General features: G+C 31.9%; 1 protein-coding gene across 4 annotated transcripts in view; it reads left to right on the plus strand.

The window, feature by feature from the left end:
- Positions 1-17,783, plus strand: part of Shawl (Shaw-like) — a 94,625-nt gene that overhangs the window by 23,713 nt on the left and 53,129 nt on the right. For all 4 annotated transcript variants that reach the window (XM_064698116.1, XM_064698118.1, XM_064698119.1 and 1 more), the window contains one exon: positions 10,451-10,792. In XM_064698116.1, the coding sequence (XP_064554186.1) occupies positions 10,749-10,792 (44 nt within the window). In that variant the 5' untranslated portion in view covers positions 10,451-10,748. The remainder of the gene's footprint in view (positions 1-10,450; positions 10,793-17,783) is intronic.

Below are 17,783 nucleotides of genomic sequence, written 5' to 3' on the forward strand. Positions count from 1 at the left end.
AATGACTAGCAATAATAGTAAAATTATATTGTTCGCATCATTGCAAACATCATTTAAACGGAGCAATTTTAATAAAGCACAAAGCACAAAGCACATTAAGAATGCAGCAGACACTAAACACATATGGACTAATAGTTCTTAATAATTATATCCCGGCTGAGGGTACTGCTTAGGGCGTCTGACTAAGACTCCGAGAACTCAACGCTGGCAAAAGAACATTTTGTATCGTTTTAATTTACCATGGCTGTCATTATTTGATAGCAAATCCAAATAGTCTACCGGCATTTTGTTCTACAAGCGCATAGAAGCTCCTTAAAACTGTCAGTAACTTAACCTTATTGACTTTATTGACTTAAACTCTACCTACCTTTACCTTAAGGTCTCTTTAACTGACCGCACATAACCTCACAAACTCTCAACTAAACTCACATAATCTAACCTAACATTATTTGAGCAAACCTTAATTCTCGCATTTATACTCCTTTAACTTCAACTCATCTTAAGGTCTCTTTAACTCACCTCATCTAACATCAGCAAATCTTCCCTAACCTCACAAACGTCATAAAGCTTTGCCTTTACCAACTCTTAGCTGTCATAACCTCACAATTAACCTCACTTTAGCTAACCTAACATAACAGTACTTAGCCTTCACATAACTTAATACAAATCCCTAACCTAACTTAGTTGTTTTACACTAGGTAAGTGGAGTTGCATTATATTATTATTATTATTATTATTATTATTAGTATTATTATTATTATTATTATTATTATTATTATTATTATTATTATTATTATTATTATTATTATTATTATTATTTTTATTATTATTATTATTATTATTATTATTATTATTATTATTATTATTATTATTATTATTATTATTATTATTATTATTATTATTATTATTATTATTATTATTATTATTATTATTATTGTTATTATTATTATTATTATTATTATTATTATTATTATTTTTATTATTATTATTTTTTTTATTATATTGCAAATACATTAAATCATTAAATATAAAATCAGCTTTTTCAACCTTTTTTTAATTAGATAAAATACGTAATTATTAATTTTTGGAGGCAACAAATTTCTCCAAAAAATGTTCATGTAGAAGAAGGGGTGCATTTAACAAAAAGGGTCAAACACATAATTATTGATTAATGATTGATTTTATACAAGCAACCTTTTTAAAACCCCAGCTTAAAACTTTACTCATATATCGTAAGGTACTCAGTAAAATGCCAATCAATCATTCCGTCAGGAAAAACAGATATATTTTCAAAAATATTTAATCTCGCGTCCCACGGATATTCGAGTGCCTTCAATTACTTGTCAAATTTAAAGCCCCGCGTTCATATGATAAAGAATAATTAATAAAGTTGTCTAGAACGTTGTTGGCAAGACAACTTTTCGCTAGCATAAAACAAAATATTTAATAAACATTTTTTGGCATAAATATGAAGTCATGGTAAAAAGGTTAACAGCAGCGCCGAAATTACAAAAATTCCAAGAAAACTCAAGGATTTAAAAAAAAACATAACGAACAGCGCAGAGAACGCTGCCTAGGGCAACAGGCTTGGCTAGTCCTCGCGTTCTCGTGGGTGTTGCAAGTGCTGCGGATGCGGGTCTGTGCGTTCCGCGTTCCGTTCCGCTGACTTCTCAGGCTGCGGGCGAACTCATTGACAGCAGCAGCTGCTGCTGCTCTCAGGCCTGTGTGACCTACTGACTGCCGTGTAGCCTACTTTCCGGCGCTGGCGGCCAGGTACCAAGCGGAAACTGCGCTTATGGGCATGTCCTGGCTGTTGCTGCTGCAACTTATCCAGCATCCTCATCCTCATTCTCGTCCAGATTCTCATTGTCGCCGTCATAGTGCAATGCTGTTGACAGAATTAACTGCAAGAAAAATACTTTGCAAATTTAATTAAACAAGCTGCATGCCTGCCGCTCATGCGGAGCCTCTGACGTCAGCATCCCACATGCACACTGGCGGCAACTGATATATATTCTCCATATGGTCATATATATATACCCTTTAGTCTTAAAAGTATTAATCATTTGTCAGGAAAAGTGCAAATATTTCGTTCTTTAACACAAACTGCATCGTGTGACTTAGCTTAATTTAGTTTGGTAGATTGGTTCAATCATTGATTTTTTTATATTTGATACATATTCATCAAAAAATACACATAGAACGAATCTAAAAAAATTCAATCCGATAATGTTTCCTTGTTTCAAATATACGTGTTTTATAAATATTTTATTATCCATTTTATTATTCTAGTTCGGATAGTGCAGTTAGTAAGCATGAAAATTAAAATATTTGCTGTCCTTGTTAAATGAGTTGTCTAAGTAACCTATGCAACGAGGATTCTGGTTCGGATCTATTAGTAAATAAATTAAATATGTATATGTATATATTCTATTATAGAGTGCATTATTGTCAACAAACTGTTATCGTCTCTGATTGATTGTCTTCATATCTCTGTCTCGTTGATTGAAAATTATTCTGATGACTTCATTTCGATGACTGTTTATTGCCACATTGATAAAAACCTTCAAAGTTTTTGTTTTATTTTTTTCGAGATTTTTCGAGATAGAACGTCATTTGACATGTACCTCATTTGCCTTGTAACTTTTTTTCTCTTGAGAAGCATATGGTAAATTTTTTTAAGAGAAATATATATTTAAAATAACGTTAAAATTAGTTGACAGGTGCTCCTCTTAAGTTAAGTAGTTAACGTTTACAGTTACATTTTTATCCTCTTGGTAAAGTTCCTTGCAATTGTAAATTTACATTTCTGTGTTTTCTGTTACTGCTAAAGCAATTCTTACAAACGTTTTATAAATAAAAAATACATTTCCTTCTAAATTTATTTGCGTTTAAAAGGTTTTTCTTCAATCATGTGTAGCCCAAAGCCTTGTAACATTTTATTCTCTTGACAAGCATACGGTTTAATTTTTAAAATAAATATATTTTTACTTTTTGACAGGTGCTACTCTTATCGAGTAGTTAACGCAAACAGTTAAATTTTTATCCTTATGGTAGAGTTGGTTGCAATTGTAAATTTACGTTTCTGTGTTTTCTGTGACTGTGCGAAAGCAATTCTAACAAACGTTTTATAAATAAAAAATAAGTTTCCTTCTGAATTTATTTGCATTTCAAAAAGTTTTGCTTCAATCATGTCTAGCCCAGAGCTCAAACCAACATCAATCTGGCATTTCTCTCAATTCATTGACAGTTATGACATGCCACAGGCTCATCATAATATATTTCTACAACTATCTATCACACCCATATTTCACAGCAGTATGCTAAACTTTTGACAATCGCTTGAGCTGTGAGTGGGCCATGAAAACATTTAACTGCTATATATTTATATATACATATGTTTAGTGCTAACTTTTCTGCAGTCTCTCTGTTAGATGTGCAACATAAATCAGAAATTGCTTTACTCACTTCCGCCCTGCTCCTGCTCCTGCCCCACCCTCTATGCGCCGTAAAAATAAAAAATTTGTTTCTAGGTTTGTCAAGAAAAAAGTTATTTGAACTATGAGGACGGCAAAGAGGGGTGCGCATGAATGTATTTGCTTTTTGGCATTGGCAGGAGGTCTAAGAAACTATTTTCTTTTCATTTCCATCTGCAAAGGCAAGCACTCATGACATATAATAGAATATATATGCATACGAAAAATATAACATAAAAGAATGTTTTGCTAGAGAGAATTTACTTTTGCCCAGTTCTCAGATATCCCAAATATATCATATTTCATATTTGGCTCGAGAGCCTCGTTTTCTACAGGCCTTAACTCAAAAATCTTTGCAAATTTAAATGACATAATATAATATTAAAGAGGTAAACATACAGTTTTAATAAACTATACTCTTGATGCTCATTTGGCATTCTCTTGGATTTTTAATAAATATTTTATGTCTACAACAGGTTTTATCTCTACTCAAATTTTACAAGTTGCATAAGGCAGCCATTTTCTTATTTATATCTTGATGTTTATTGCGACGATGTTGAAGACAAATACTAATATCACTTCTAGGTCAGGCTGGCTGGCATATTGGAAAATATCTAATTTAATTTCATTTACGAACTGCAATCGAAATATATGTATTTGCAATTTGATTTCGTGTCGAAAGCAGGCAAAGCCGTTTAGTCAGCTTCACGGGGGATTTTTAATTAAAAGCAAATATGTTTGCTTTTAAGTTAGCAAAACCAGACAAACATTTCATGGCCATAAAGCAAAGGTTTTACGATAGCCAAACCACGCCCATCACCACAAAATGTTTATTTAGTTTCGGTAGGGGGATGCCAATGTTTACCTGGTGAGGCATTCATGCTATTTTAATATTTTTGTAAATTTGCTTACATCAGTTTTATGTGCATTTTATATTGTAACTTTATGCAAAATAAATGCCAAGTACATTAGATTTTACAGGTTTATAAACATGTTTAACTATAGGCTAACAGCTATGGGTATTAAACTACGCTTTGTTTGATTTCTTTATGGCATTTGACTAGCAGTTAATATCGAAGTGCCAGTTAACAGCTCATTATTGCATATGGGAATTGACAGTTAAATACATGGTTTAGTATATAGAAGAGCCGACTTAATTGTGTTTATTTTTAATCGTTATAAATTTATAAAACGTAGTCATTGTGAAATGTTCTTTAAATTAAGTAAAATTATTATTAGTATTAATTGTTCCCAATTAAGCCTTTATTATCTTATTTAAAAGAAAATATTTCGAAAATCTTGTATTATATTTTAATATCATGCAAATTTAAATCTAAAAATATTTTCGGTTCGCTTTCTTTGCGATACATTAAAAAACGGGATTAAAAGTCATTAAACTTTTATAATACTCGCCAATTATATATGAAAGCTTAAGATATAATATAATATAATATTTATTTGGATTACAAACTAAATATTGTCATATTTATCAAAATTCTTTTTTATCTTTCACTTTTTCAATCAAAATATAAACAGAGTTTTATAAGGAATACAAAAAATAACCAAATTACTTACTGCAAATATATCCTATTCAGTAGCTGTTATCTTAATATTCGCTTAAGTTATTTATGAATATGTGTAACATGTTTTATATGAATGCCCAGGCTGGGGCAAAATTATATGATAAATCGCATAAATACAATTCAATTTCGTGAGCTCCTAATTTTATGCCCAACAAATGGCCACGCCCAGCCATAAAGTTGCAACATCTGCCAAGCAATAATCAAAAGAAAAAACCTACATAGTAAAGTGCTTATAAATACCTACATATATACATAATCTCATTTGGCAACGTACAATGATTTCTAATTCGCTGTCTTGTCTTCTTTTCTTCTTCTTTTTTATTTTTTTTTGTGCCTTATTCATAATTAGATTTTTTATTCGTTTTATGGGGCGTGGCGTTTGCTGAGTTGGCATTGCCACGCTGATGTACTCATTGAATATCTTTGCGATTATGCGGGGCTCGCAGAGGCGGGGAAACAAATTATGGATTCCTGGCTATTATCATGGGAGAAATGATTTACTCTTGAGATTTTAATTCAGTGCAAAAGTTTATTTTTGGCTTTTCTTGCCTTTTTATTGCAGCTATAAGTATTTATATAAAATTTGACAAAGTTAGATTTGTGTTTCATTTCCACCAAAAAGATTATCTAGATTTTTTAGTCGGAATTATTAGACTACCCATGTAATCTTATATAAGTACTCCCTCTACAGTGTCATTTTGTACGAATATACCGGAATAAATTTCTTCCAAAATTCTTATTTAAATTCCATAAATAGCTTTTCAATGTGATTTATTATATCTACATCCCACCGTGCACTATTAAATTAGGTATCACAAAATAAGACAGGCAGAAATGTTGTTGCTAACTTTAGTTCATTGTACACAAATTGATTTGCAACATAAGTTTTTTATTATTATTATTAATTTTTCATTAAACTATCTATATCGTTATCAATTTGAAATATAGAGATATTTTGTTTTAATCAAAAGATCGTTCTACTTATCTACAAACTAAATATAAATATATATAAAATACACCTAATTATCTTTTTACCCGATATATAAGTTCCCAATTAAATCGTGTAAAAACAGATAATGGCTAAATGGAAAAATGGAAAAATTTTTTTTATATATAAAAACATAACAGCATATTATTTATCGTCTCTTTCTGACAACAAACGAAATTCACAAAACATTTAAAAAAATTAATAAAAGAATTCTTAGAATGTTTAAAATTATGTTAAAGCAAAACAATTCGTGTAAAAAGAGAGAAATGTTAACTTTTGAACTCGTGTTAAATGAAATTCGTGTAAAACTAATTCGGGTAAAAGAGAATTAGGTGTAATTATTAATTATAATCAAAGCAACTTCCATCTGTACGCAATTTGTGTTATACAACACTTACATAAATCAGGTGGACTAATATAGTTCTCAAAATAAATTGAAAAGCACAGATCAGATGAATCAAGCTTATATAACATCCAGCCAATTTGTTTGGCTTTGACTGCAAGCAAATCAGTTAGTTGCAGTTGTTCGCATAATCATTTTTCTTTGCTGTCGTCTGATATCGACTGATAAACTGATTGGCTTTGGTTTTATGGCCATGTCTCTGCTATGGACATTGGCATTTTGACCTTGTTGCGCTGCTTGCAGTCATGGCTTACTGACACAAGCAAACACACAGACAAACTTCCTGGCATTGATTTTGTCTTTAATTTGGTAGCCAAACAATGCGAGATGCAAACTTGTATATTTATGTCTGTTCTGTCTGATCAGTTGCCAGTGCGCTTTCCACTTTTGCGCTTTTCACATTATTTTATTTTCCTTGTTTTTTTTGTTGTCTTCTTTTGTTTACTTGTTGTACAATGTTTTTAGTTTGCGCAATGCCAAACTTTTAGCCAGGCATCCAGCAAGTTGTATTGTTATGCGAAATGTTCTGCTTTATTTGCTACCGAAAACACAGACACATCAGTTACTGTAGATAACTTCCAATCTTAGAAATGATTTAAGGGAACTATATGCAACAAATTTGGGATGATGTTTGATTAGAGTTTTTATAAAAACTGTTCAATCTACATATTCTTATCTTATTAAGAAAGGATTTGTTGTTAAGTGTGGACTCTCATTTCATTTTGATTAAGAGGTCTTGCACACAATGTTCAATATCTTTTATATACCTATCAATCTATTGGGCATCATATGTGAACACGAATCTGCAATGGTTTTAACCGAATGTTGAAGTGAAAATTATTCAGTCCTTAAAGTGGCAATCTATGAAAGCATCAACGAGCTGTTGATTGACTGGAAGTTGAGGCCAAAAGTGCCAACAGCAGACGGCGCACAATGCGGCTAAGACAAAGCGCGAATCAAAAGCACTCAAGCACGCCCTACTCCTATCCTACCCGACCGCTTCCACCGCCCTCTGACTCGTCGCAGTCAATGAATGAAAATTTCCGACGAAGCAGAGATTGATGACGCACTTGAAGCCGTGCCAGCTTCAGCTGCCTGGACTCGTTAACATGTCCTTGTACTCCTACTCGCACTGTCACTGGCACTCGCATAATAATATATTCACATAGTCTGACTAGTCAGATATATATGGCCGGTGAGTCCCTCAGTCCTTGCCAGTTGATTAACCTTCAACTGAATGGACCTTTTCACAGACTTTGTCGTCAACTCACCGCACTTAACCAGCATTTTGTTATTTTGACAGCGAGCACATGGCCTGGTGCCTAAATTTGGCCTCAATGCTATTACCAGAATGCGCAAAAGTGCGGCCAAGTAAAAAATTTGCATACCATGCAAAGTGGTAGGAATAAAGAAAAAAAAAAAGAAAATAAAATATCATCGTTAAATGCCCTGCAAGTGGCAACGATGCCCATTCGACTGCTGGCCATAAAAATGCCTCAACGACGTGATATATTCCTACCGGTATATAAATTTATATGTATATACGTGTGTGTATTGTGCGTGAGTGGAAAGCTGTTGATAGAAGCTTTTTTTACTTATTCTGCACAGCTGTGCAATTTTCTTAAATTAATTCTCTTGGTTTTACAGTTTTCATCAAGATCTTGACCCCACACTAAGCCAATTTTTTTTTTCAATTGGAGGCAGCAAGCAGTTTTATTCTATCCTCCTTTTCTCTCTCTCTCTCCCCCCGCCTCTCCCTCTCTATATCTCTCCATCTATTTTCTCTCTCTCCCTCACCCACTTTATCCCTTGGTGGCCCTCTCGTACTTATTCGCATACCTTTCTATGTGATTTTCAAAAGTTTAGGTAATGATTCTTTGCTGTCGTCTGATATCGACTGATAAACTGATTGGCTTTGGTTTTATGGCCATGTCTCTGCTATGGACATTTTCATGTCTTTTGATTAAGTTGCGAAGGTTGAGTTCGATTTAATATATTTATTTAATTTTTTATGTTATAGAAATTTAGATTGTTTATTAACACTATATCGAAGTTTGGCGTATATACCTCTGGCTCTTTTTATACAAAGTTGTTGCATTATTTTTTCCTATAATCGCAATAAAATGTTTACTTGAGAGGGATTAGATATTATCAGAAAATGCTCCGTGTAGTTCCTTATACTTTAAAAATATAATATTCTGAACTCTAATCTATTCAAAGCTTCTGCATTAAAGAACTTAGCACCGGCAGAAATGTATTATACTAGGAAAATGATTCTTAAAATATTCGGCAATATTTGGCAATTGACTTTCAAAAACTGTTTTCCTTATAAAAAACTGTTTTGTTATTGACAGAAAAAAATCAAATTCGCAATGCAATTTGAATAAATTTCTGTCACAATCACGCAAAACACATAAATTATGTCTTATACAACTATTTATTATTTCAAATTACGCGAAAATCCAAACTTTGACCGTGGAAAGTGAAACAATTTTTCTTTTTGTCTTTCAAAGAAGCATTTGTCACTTTTGCATCTAAGGGCGCGTGCTATTTATTTGATACCACAATTTTTTCCCATTTCTTTGACTATCAATCAGCACAATCTGAAGCAACAAAAGTTTTTCCTCATTCCCCACAAAGCAAGCGCTCATGTTTAATGTGGGTTGACTGAAGAATTTCTTTCAAATTTGCCCCAAACAAAATGGGGGGCTCTGCCGAAGCAGCTGTCATATTTACATATTTGTGATGGATCTCATGTTATTATATATTTGATTCTGACAATCTGACAATACCCTCTTGTACATATTAAATTAATGGAATGTCGAAGTCGAATTCATGCGACTTTTCTTTCCTGCTTATTGAATTTATAACACCCGCACTGTTCTCCACAGTTGCTGTCGGAGCTGGGGGACTATACACAAGAGTGGACCTAAGCATAAAAAATGTGCACGTTTAAAACACGACAATAACATTATCTTAACATTTATCTATAATTATATTTTTCTTACAATAATGAAATTATAATTTTTCCAAAATGAAACATATTTTACTTAGTATGTGTGTTTTAAAATTGTATGCTAAAATAAATTTTTTTTATAATATTATTATGTCATTTGGAAACAATATTTACTATAAATATATTTTCTTTTCGTTCATGGTATTGTTTTAGTCTTAATTTTCGTATTTGTATTATTACACGATATCGTGTCACAAGAAAAATGGCACGCAATCTTCTCTAACTTGGGGTAAGAAATATGGAAAGAGGCAATTAAAGCATTTTAATTACTAATTTAAAAACAGTTAATTGGTATTTATATTTCATGCTTGGGGTATTTTATTTCAATTACTAGCATTTTAATTCTGTGTATATTAAATTTAATAAATTTAAGTATACTTTTAAATATCTCAAATATTAATACGCTCAAATATTAACGCTTTTGAAAAAAATTATGGAATAAGGCAATTAGTTTTTTTATACAGAAAAATATAAATAAAGGTCGACAATAAGAAATTCTTGAAAACATTTTAATGGTTTTTTCTACAACTACTATAACGAAGAAATATGCGTCTCTTAGTTTTTAGATTCTTATTAATTTTACAGATTCCTTAAAGTATGCTACAAAATTTTCGAAATTAAATCTAGATCAAAATGTCGAACAGTATCGATTTTTTTGGCTTCAACCAAAACAATCAGTACTTTCATAAATATTTTTAAAAACGAAATGAAAACGAAATTCTTATTCATTAATAAGTATTTAATGACCATGTCCTCATGCGATGTCCTTTTATGCGATAAATATCAATATAAGTTTCAATTTGAAAGTATCTCTCTGTGATGTTTAAACACATTGAAAATTATTGCCTACTGCATCGAGCTTATGACCTACATATTTTACACACATTACTTTTGATTATAACCCAATTTCGGTTAACGAATTACTTTACTTGACTTTAAGAACCACAACTAACGCCACAACCAACTATTTCATTCCCTTTGCAGTCAAAGCACCAAAAGGATATGCAAAGCAAACCAAAGGACGTGGATGAGTTATTCTGGCCTTCGCCCTAATTAAAAAGCATTTCGCGTTGTGTTTTTGTGTAGTGCAATGGTTTAATAAAGTGAATTTAAACATAAAGTAAAAGAAAATAATAACAAATTAACATTAAAATTACAATTTGTTTAAGTGTTGCATTTTTGATCGATTTGTGAATTCGCATTGATAAACTTAAAATAGTGAGTGGCTAATTGAAATTAATTTGGGCATGCGGCTGCTGTTACCACAACTGTTGCATGCAACATGGATGGCGAAAATCGGATTATATTAAATGTGGGCGGCATTAGGTGAGTACAATATCTTAATATCCCTTTATATCATATTGAAAACATTTGCTAAAAAATGTTTAGATATTATTATCCAAATATATGATTTTTATCCTCGCGAAACATATCTATAGTGTAAGCTCATATTGCCCAAACTGTAAGAAATATTAATATATTTCGTTAACTCCCATTCAGAAAGAGTAGCTCACTTTTGTGGTAGGGTAAACTTTCATCTTTCAGTTAGTTTTAAGTTTTTTCTGGGACAAAAACGCGCAAGAGCTTCGTTTACGATAGAAAATTAATATTTTTGATACTTTTGTGCGACCTTAAAGAGGTGCAAATAATTTAAATAGGCTTAACCACATTTAATTACATAAACCAAATTAATTTTTTATTGCTATCAATGTAGATGCCATTGGTAAATATTTTGGCAGACCGCGGTGGAAAATTAACTACATTGATTTGCGTGTATTTGGGTTTTTTATTTCCAATTGAGAGGACATTAAAAAGTGATGCTGCCAGCAAAACTAACCACAAATTGTAAAAACAAGGGGAATGAATTCAGAAATAAATTTCACTTTTTATGCAGCCGTAAAATAGACATATTTAACGTGAAATAATATCGCAACAGTTTTGAGTGTAAAATGTTCAGTTCGCAGGTTGTGTAATAGCTGATCAAAGTAGATATTCATACATTGGGCTTGGTATAAGAACTAAAAGATCTAATCAAGATGATCATTAGTTAAACATCAAGTCCATATTAATTGTCTGAAAGAAAATTGGATATATCTTCGAAATTAAGTATCAAAATATACAAATAAATGTTCCATATTCACGTCTTTTGACCTGACCAAATGTGAAATTTCCTGTGTTACTTATCGAAAGTGGTTTTTGTGCAAGTTAAGAAACCAATATACTCGTTCGGACGTAAGTATAAAAATGCAGCTTAGAAATAGGTGCACAGCTGGAGTCTTTATGGAGTTTGTTCGGGGGAAATGCTTTAGCTTAGGCTTAATGTAGGAATGGCTTTACTCAACTCGCATATAGCATATATTTATATTGTTATATTGATTTACACATGGAAATCGCTTCACGTTGCGTTCTATTCCGGTCCAAGTGGAGCATGGTGGGCAACTAAGTACTATGTGGGTTCCGGTCGTGGGGTGGGGGTAAGTGCTGCAATATGTATATGTCACACTACTCGAATGTTTGTTTAAGTATTGTGCACAACTCTGCGACTGCATAGTGTGCGTCTGTGTGCATGTGTGTGTGCGCACGGCATGACGACGTGTCTGGGACTTCTGGCTTCTACACAGAAGCACAACGGAAGGAGGTGAGCTGCAAGCTTTTGTAGCATACTTATACGGGTCAGAGCTGCCCGGCTCTTTGCCTGGCTGCTTGGCATCATGCTGTCACATCACAGATGTTTTTAGCACAAATACTGCAAACACACACACACACATACTTACTTTATATTTGTATTTGTGTGTATATATTTCGCTAAATGTTGTTTGCTATTTGTAAAAGTTTCGCATTGAATAAAAGTTTTCGCTTTAAGCTAAAGCAAGGGCACAGACAATTTGTGGGACTTGTCATGCCCTTACAAAAGGGTATTATAGTTTTGTCTTAAAAAGTGGCAGGCATTGTATTTGGCAGGATGAGTAGCGTGTTCTCTATTTATTTGTTTTTTTCTATCAATCTATAATTCTTAGATTACTCGATGTTCGGCACTATGCAAATAACATATATGTATATAGAATGGTTGACTATATATAAAGTCTTATCAAAAATATCCTAGACATATACAAGATTATAAGTAAGCAACCATATGATGCCAGTTTGATTATAAGTAGAATTAAAAATTATATTTAAAATCGATCGTTATTATGCTATGACTAAAAATGGAATTACTTTTTAGACAGTTACTATGTAGTACTATTTGAAGTGCTAAGTGCAGAAAGTGCTGTAAATGGAACTTGGCGGAAGATAGCAGTTGGTTTTAACAGCATTTATCCAAAATCAAAAGGTTTAGAAAAGTTTCATGAAACAATTAATTCTTATCTAATGTATATATCATTGGGTAAATAAACTTAACAATTAAATTATGTCGTTATATTTAAATTTTATTTTTCTAAATATATTTAATACAAGTCGTAAGGTTATGTTAAACAGATTTTATTAAGAGAAGTCTTCAGAACAAATCGTAAACTTTGGGGTTCTATAGTTTCTTTCATTTTAAAGTATTTTAACGCAGAGAAAGCGTATTTAGTCTTCATTGTCTTTTTTTTCTGTTTAGTTTGCCAACTTTCACTTAATCATCATACGAACATAATTCATTCTTTTTTTGCTCGTACGAAAATAATTCTGGTTTTTGTCATTCGGAATGTAGCTGTCAGTAAGTCTGTGTTGGGATGCGTGATTCTTATCATTGTGATTACGTGGTGCTCTCTTTTGTCATAAAAAAGCACAGTGAATGGGCGGTTATGTTGTTGGCTGGAGGGGAAGGCGGGGGCAAATGGCATACATGATGGGCGCTCCATTGCTTCGCTCATCAACGCAGACAATTGCGCTCTGATTGTATCTGTGGTAAAGCGCACACACACAGGGACACACACACACACAAACGCACACAGGCAATAAAGTTTCTGCTGTGGTTGCTTTCAACACAAATACATTATACTTAGTGCCGTTGGTTGTCGTTGTCGATGTTCTTGTTGTTGTTCCTTGTGCTTTTCCATTCGTTGTCGCCATTGCGGTATTTTTTTTTCAGTTGGCCTTTGCTTTTGCTCTGCCGACGCTCTGTTTGCCTTTGCCTTTGAATCTTTGATATTGTGTGCGAATTAAACGAAATGGCTAATGAAAAGTTTAACAGTCAATAAATAAAAGAGGCAGCTCCACGAATAGCATAAAGTGGGCGGACGGTAGTTGTGGATAGAGCGTGCCTGGCTCAGCTGATATATATATATATATATATGTGCGCGTGTGTTTGTGTGTGCTGCTCCTGACTGTTAACTTTTCATACGAATTCAATTCAATTTCAAGTCAACTAGTTTTGGAATTAAATTCAGGCTTAATACAATTTGAATACAATTTTAGCTGCCTATATTTTATTGCTATTTTCATATTTAAAATTTGTTGTTTAGTAGAAGAAAATAAGCAATAATTTGATTTCAAATTGCACACACAAATATCCTCTAACAGTGTTCACTTGGAATTATATTTAATATGAGTTTATTGATATTTTTCATATTTTCTATTTCAATTATTATTTATTAGAATCTAAACTCTAATGGGAATTATTCATACATTTTTATTAGGTAATATAGATTTTTTTAAACTATTGGGAAATAATTAATCATAACTTAATTTTATTCATTTTATCAGCTTTTCATGAAATATAATATTTTATATGAGAAATTTCAGTTTGATTATTTAAAGTTACATTAATTTTGAAATATTTGAATTTGTTGATATTTTTGGCCACATTACGGCTCAAATTTCTGAAATATATTTTTTCTTCATAAACCATCTCATTTTGTAGTATATTATTAATTTAATTTTATTTAATTATTAATTATTAATAAAATTAATAAATTCAATTGTTTTTGTGAATATGTATGTTTGACTTATTTGTACATTATTAGCATTCTCATTATCATTATATATAATAACAAATAATTTATTTTCGTCTATTTTGCTCTGTCTAAAAAATAATATTCACCTCGATAAAATGTTTTTCAGCAGAATTTTTACATTTTATATTTTAATTAAAAAAAAATGCATATTTATTATACAAATATTAAAGAATCATGTTTTTAAAATAACGTACGTCTCAAACTAAAATTTTTTAAAGTACATTTTAAAAATTATATTTTCTTTTTATTCTAAGGATAATTTTAAATTACTTAAAATTAAAATTATAATAAATTACTTTACTTACCAGAAGTATGGATTTTACTTAAAAATAATATTATTTTCTTTTTAATTATACTTTTATTCAATTTATTTTTGAACAACCAAAGAACCCACATTGTTTCCTTAGAGTAAGTGTACTCTATTAATTTTCCGTTTAACAAAACGGGGGAAAACTGCTGACAAGGATCTTGCGGCAAAACCGCTGCCGCAACAAAAAATAAACAACAAAAAAAGAAATAGAATTAAGAAGAAGACATGCACAATTCGTGGCATTTTAAGCGCTGAAGCAGCCGCTTAGAGCCAAGTGTCAGAAACAATGGCACAACGCAACCTCCACAGACAATGCCCAAAACCAACAACAACAACAACAAAGCGGACTTACATAAGGAAGGAGCACGGTATAGGAACAGTCGGTAACATGAACAGTCACAACGAGCTGACAAAACCGCAGGCAACAAGGAGTACAATTTAAAAACAACAGCTGCGCATTTTCCTTCTATAAAATGTAACAATAGAGAGGAGCAGATATGTAAAGCCCTAAGGTGACAGGCTGCGATATGCCCTGTTTTCGCGAGAATAATCCAAGAAGCCTTGCTAAAATCCTTTACATCTTATTAATAACAATTTGCCAAATTACGAGCTTCAGGCGATAAGTAATTTGAAATCAAATAACTATGATTATTATCTTGGAATAATATTATTTGAAAACCGTGTGAAAAAACACCCGATTTGTTTGATCATAGTTACAGGGCATACCAAAATGAAACAAAAGGATCCCAAAGTGTAGGCGCGAATATGAGTAATAAATAACTTGGCTGCTACTTGAATGTTTTTTATTCGCCTGTGCCTGACTTTGTTGTGGTTTCCTGTTGCCTCCTAACTGTTTACACTGGCCTCCTGGTGTTGCTGTCAATGCTTTGGCTCACGCTTCATTAACTTCTTGTTATTTAATACACTTTCCTTCCGAATTTCCGTTGCGTATTTTCTGGCCTGTTGTCACTCTATCAGTGGCTCCTAAACACCATTAGCTTTGCGTGGAGCGAGGGTGGGCTAGGTCTATGGTAAAATATCTGTGGTTGAAATTGAAAAACAAGTTTGGCAGAAAATGTCAAAAAAGGGTTCTAAAATAAATAAAGACCCTTTATATATCTTGGGAACCAAACTCTTAAGCTGTCGGACTGTAAGTTGACAGTATTTGAAAGCTTTTGTGGAATTTTATCAATCTTAAGTCGGAAGGATGGGATTTTATTTTTTCCTCGTGCGCTCAGTTATAAAATTATTGGATATTAAGGTGAGCTTTGAACAAAATGAGCTTTTAATACATATTTAAAAACTTTTTTATAGAATAAAAATTAAAAAAAAAAGGTTCAAGTTTTTATATGTAGTTAAAATTATAAAATGTAATCTTTTTACGTTTATGTATAATTAGATATGGGTAGTTTGGTAGTAGAGATCACCATACATAAAAAATATAAATATTTATACTTTAAAATATGTTCAATACCGTATACTAATTAAATTTAATACCAACGATAGAAGATCACAAAAATGTAGATATAATAAGTACAGAGTAAAGGAGATATAGATTTTTTTGAGTTGTGTTTATATTATTATATTTAGATTTATTTCAATATTTATTAATTATATATTTTAATTATATTTAATTATATATTTAATTAAATAATTATTATAAAATGGAAAGGTCGCCAAATTCAACTTTAAGAAATTTGCTAAATTTATACTAGCTTGACGCTTAATGAATTTTAAAAAAGTGTGCAACAGTAAATTTATATTTAAATATTAAATAGCGATTTCTAAATATTGTTCATATTTTAGCAAGTTTCAATCGAAACATGAAAAAGGCTTGGTATTGAAGAATTTATGCAAGCATAAAAATTGAGAGAAAAAAATGCTCATTTTTATATTTTAATCTTGATTTGGTATTTTTAATTTTGTTGCTATAGTCGCAAACCGATAGAAATATGTATACATAAAATATATGTATATATAAATATATATTTATGTACGTCCAACAGCTTCCGTTATACAATACTTTGGGCTAACAGGGGCATTGTTGTTGGTAATATTTTTTTGTAGATTGCTTGCGGGCGTGGCTGTTGTGTGGGCCATGTGTATATTTTTTGTTTCCTTTTATTTACGTTTGCTGTTATTGTTAATGTTGTTGTTGTTGTTGTTGCACGCACAAAGGCAAACAACAAAGGATACACAGCCACAACATCATGTTGTAAGCCTTGTCAGCTGGCGCATACGTGTATGTCGCTGGCGTCCTTGTGCAAGAGTTTTCACATTCCCCTAGTCCCGGACCAGAGCCCCTGCCGCCACTTACCACCCCCCCACCACCCCTCATGTTCCATTACTTGCTTACGCTCGTGCGTGTGTTATTTTAACAGCAATTTTAATGAAGCGCAAAACCGTTGAAATATAATTTGTAAAGCAAAGCAAAAAACTCAGCGATGGCAAAAAAAATAAATATATATATATACAAGAAAAATCCCAGAAGAAAAGTCTACTCAAAACTCGACAAAATGCTGGTAAACAGTTTTTTTTTTTAGGCAATCGGTGAGTTTACTCTTAACCATGTCCCCGCTGCCAACATCCAAATAAAATGGCGTACAAAATGTACTTTTTTTTTGGCTGTTGTTGTTTTTCGCGCATCTTTTGTTCGCGCATTTTGTGCGAGTTAATTAAAAAGGGTTTCGAATGTACCCGCACTGAGACCCTTCACATATTTTAATGTATTTCAATGTGGGTGCGCCCACAAGCAGAAGTTATGTGTGGAAAAGCACCTTAGTTAACCTAAGTTAACAACTGTAACATAAAGCTTATGACGACGACGACGAAAATCATAATTGTCAAGCTCTGATAATATTTTTGTAATGCGATGTTATCTTAAGGTGTTTATTGTTGGGCGTACGAGGTACTTACCGTCAAAGATTTTAAATTTATTCACATTGAAAAAACATTTTTATCATTTGCATCATCTACAAAAAAGTATTAAAAAATAAATGCAATAAAATGGTATTTAAAATAATACTAATATAAAAAATAATAAATAGATTATGATAACTAAACTGAG

Source organism: Drosophila montana, unplaced genomic scaffold (genome assembly GCF_035044405.1).
Source record: "Drosophila montana isolate Dmon_TW-CO22-7 unplaced genomic scaffold, ASM3504440v1 contig_402_1, whole genome shotgun sequence".
In the NCBI taxonomy this organism is placed as follows: domain Eukaryota; kingdom Metazoa; phylum Arthropoda; class Insecta; order Diptera; family Drosophilidae; genus Drosophila; species Drosophila montana.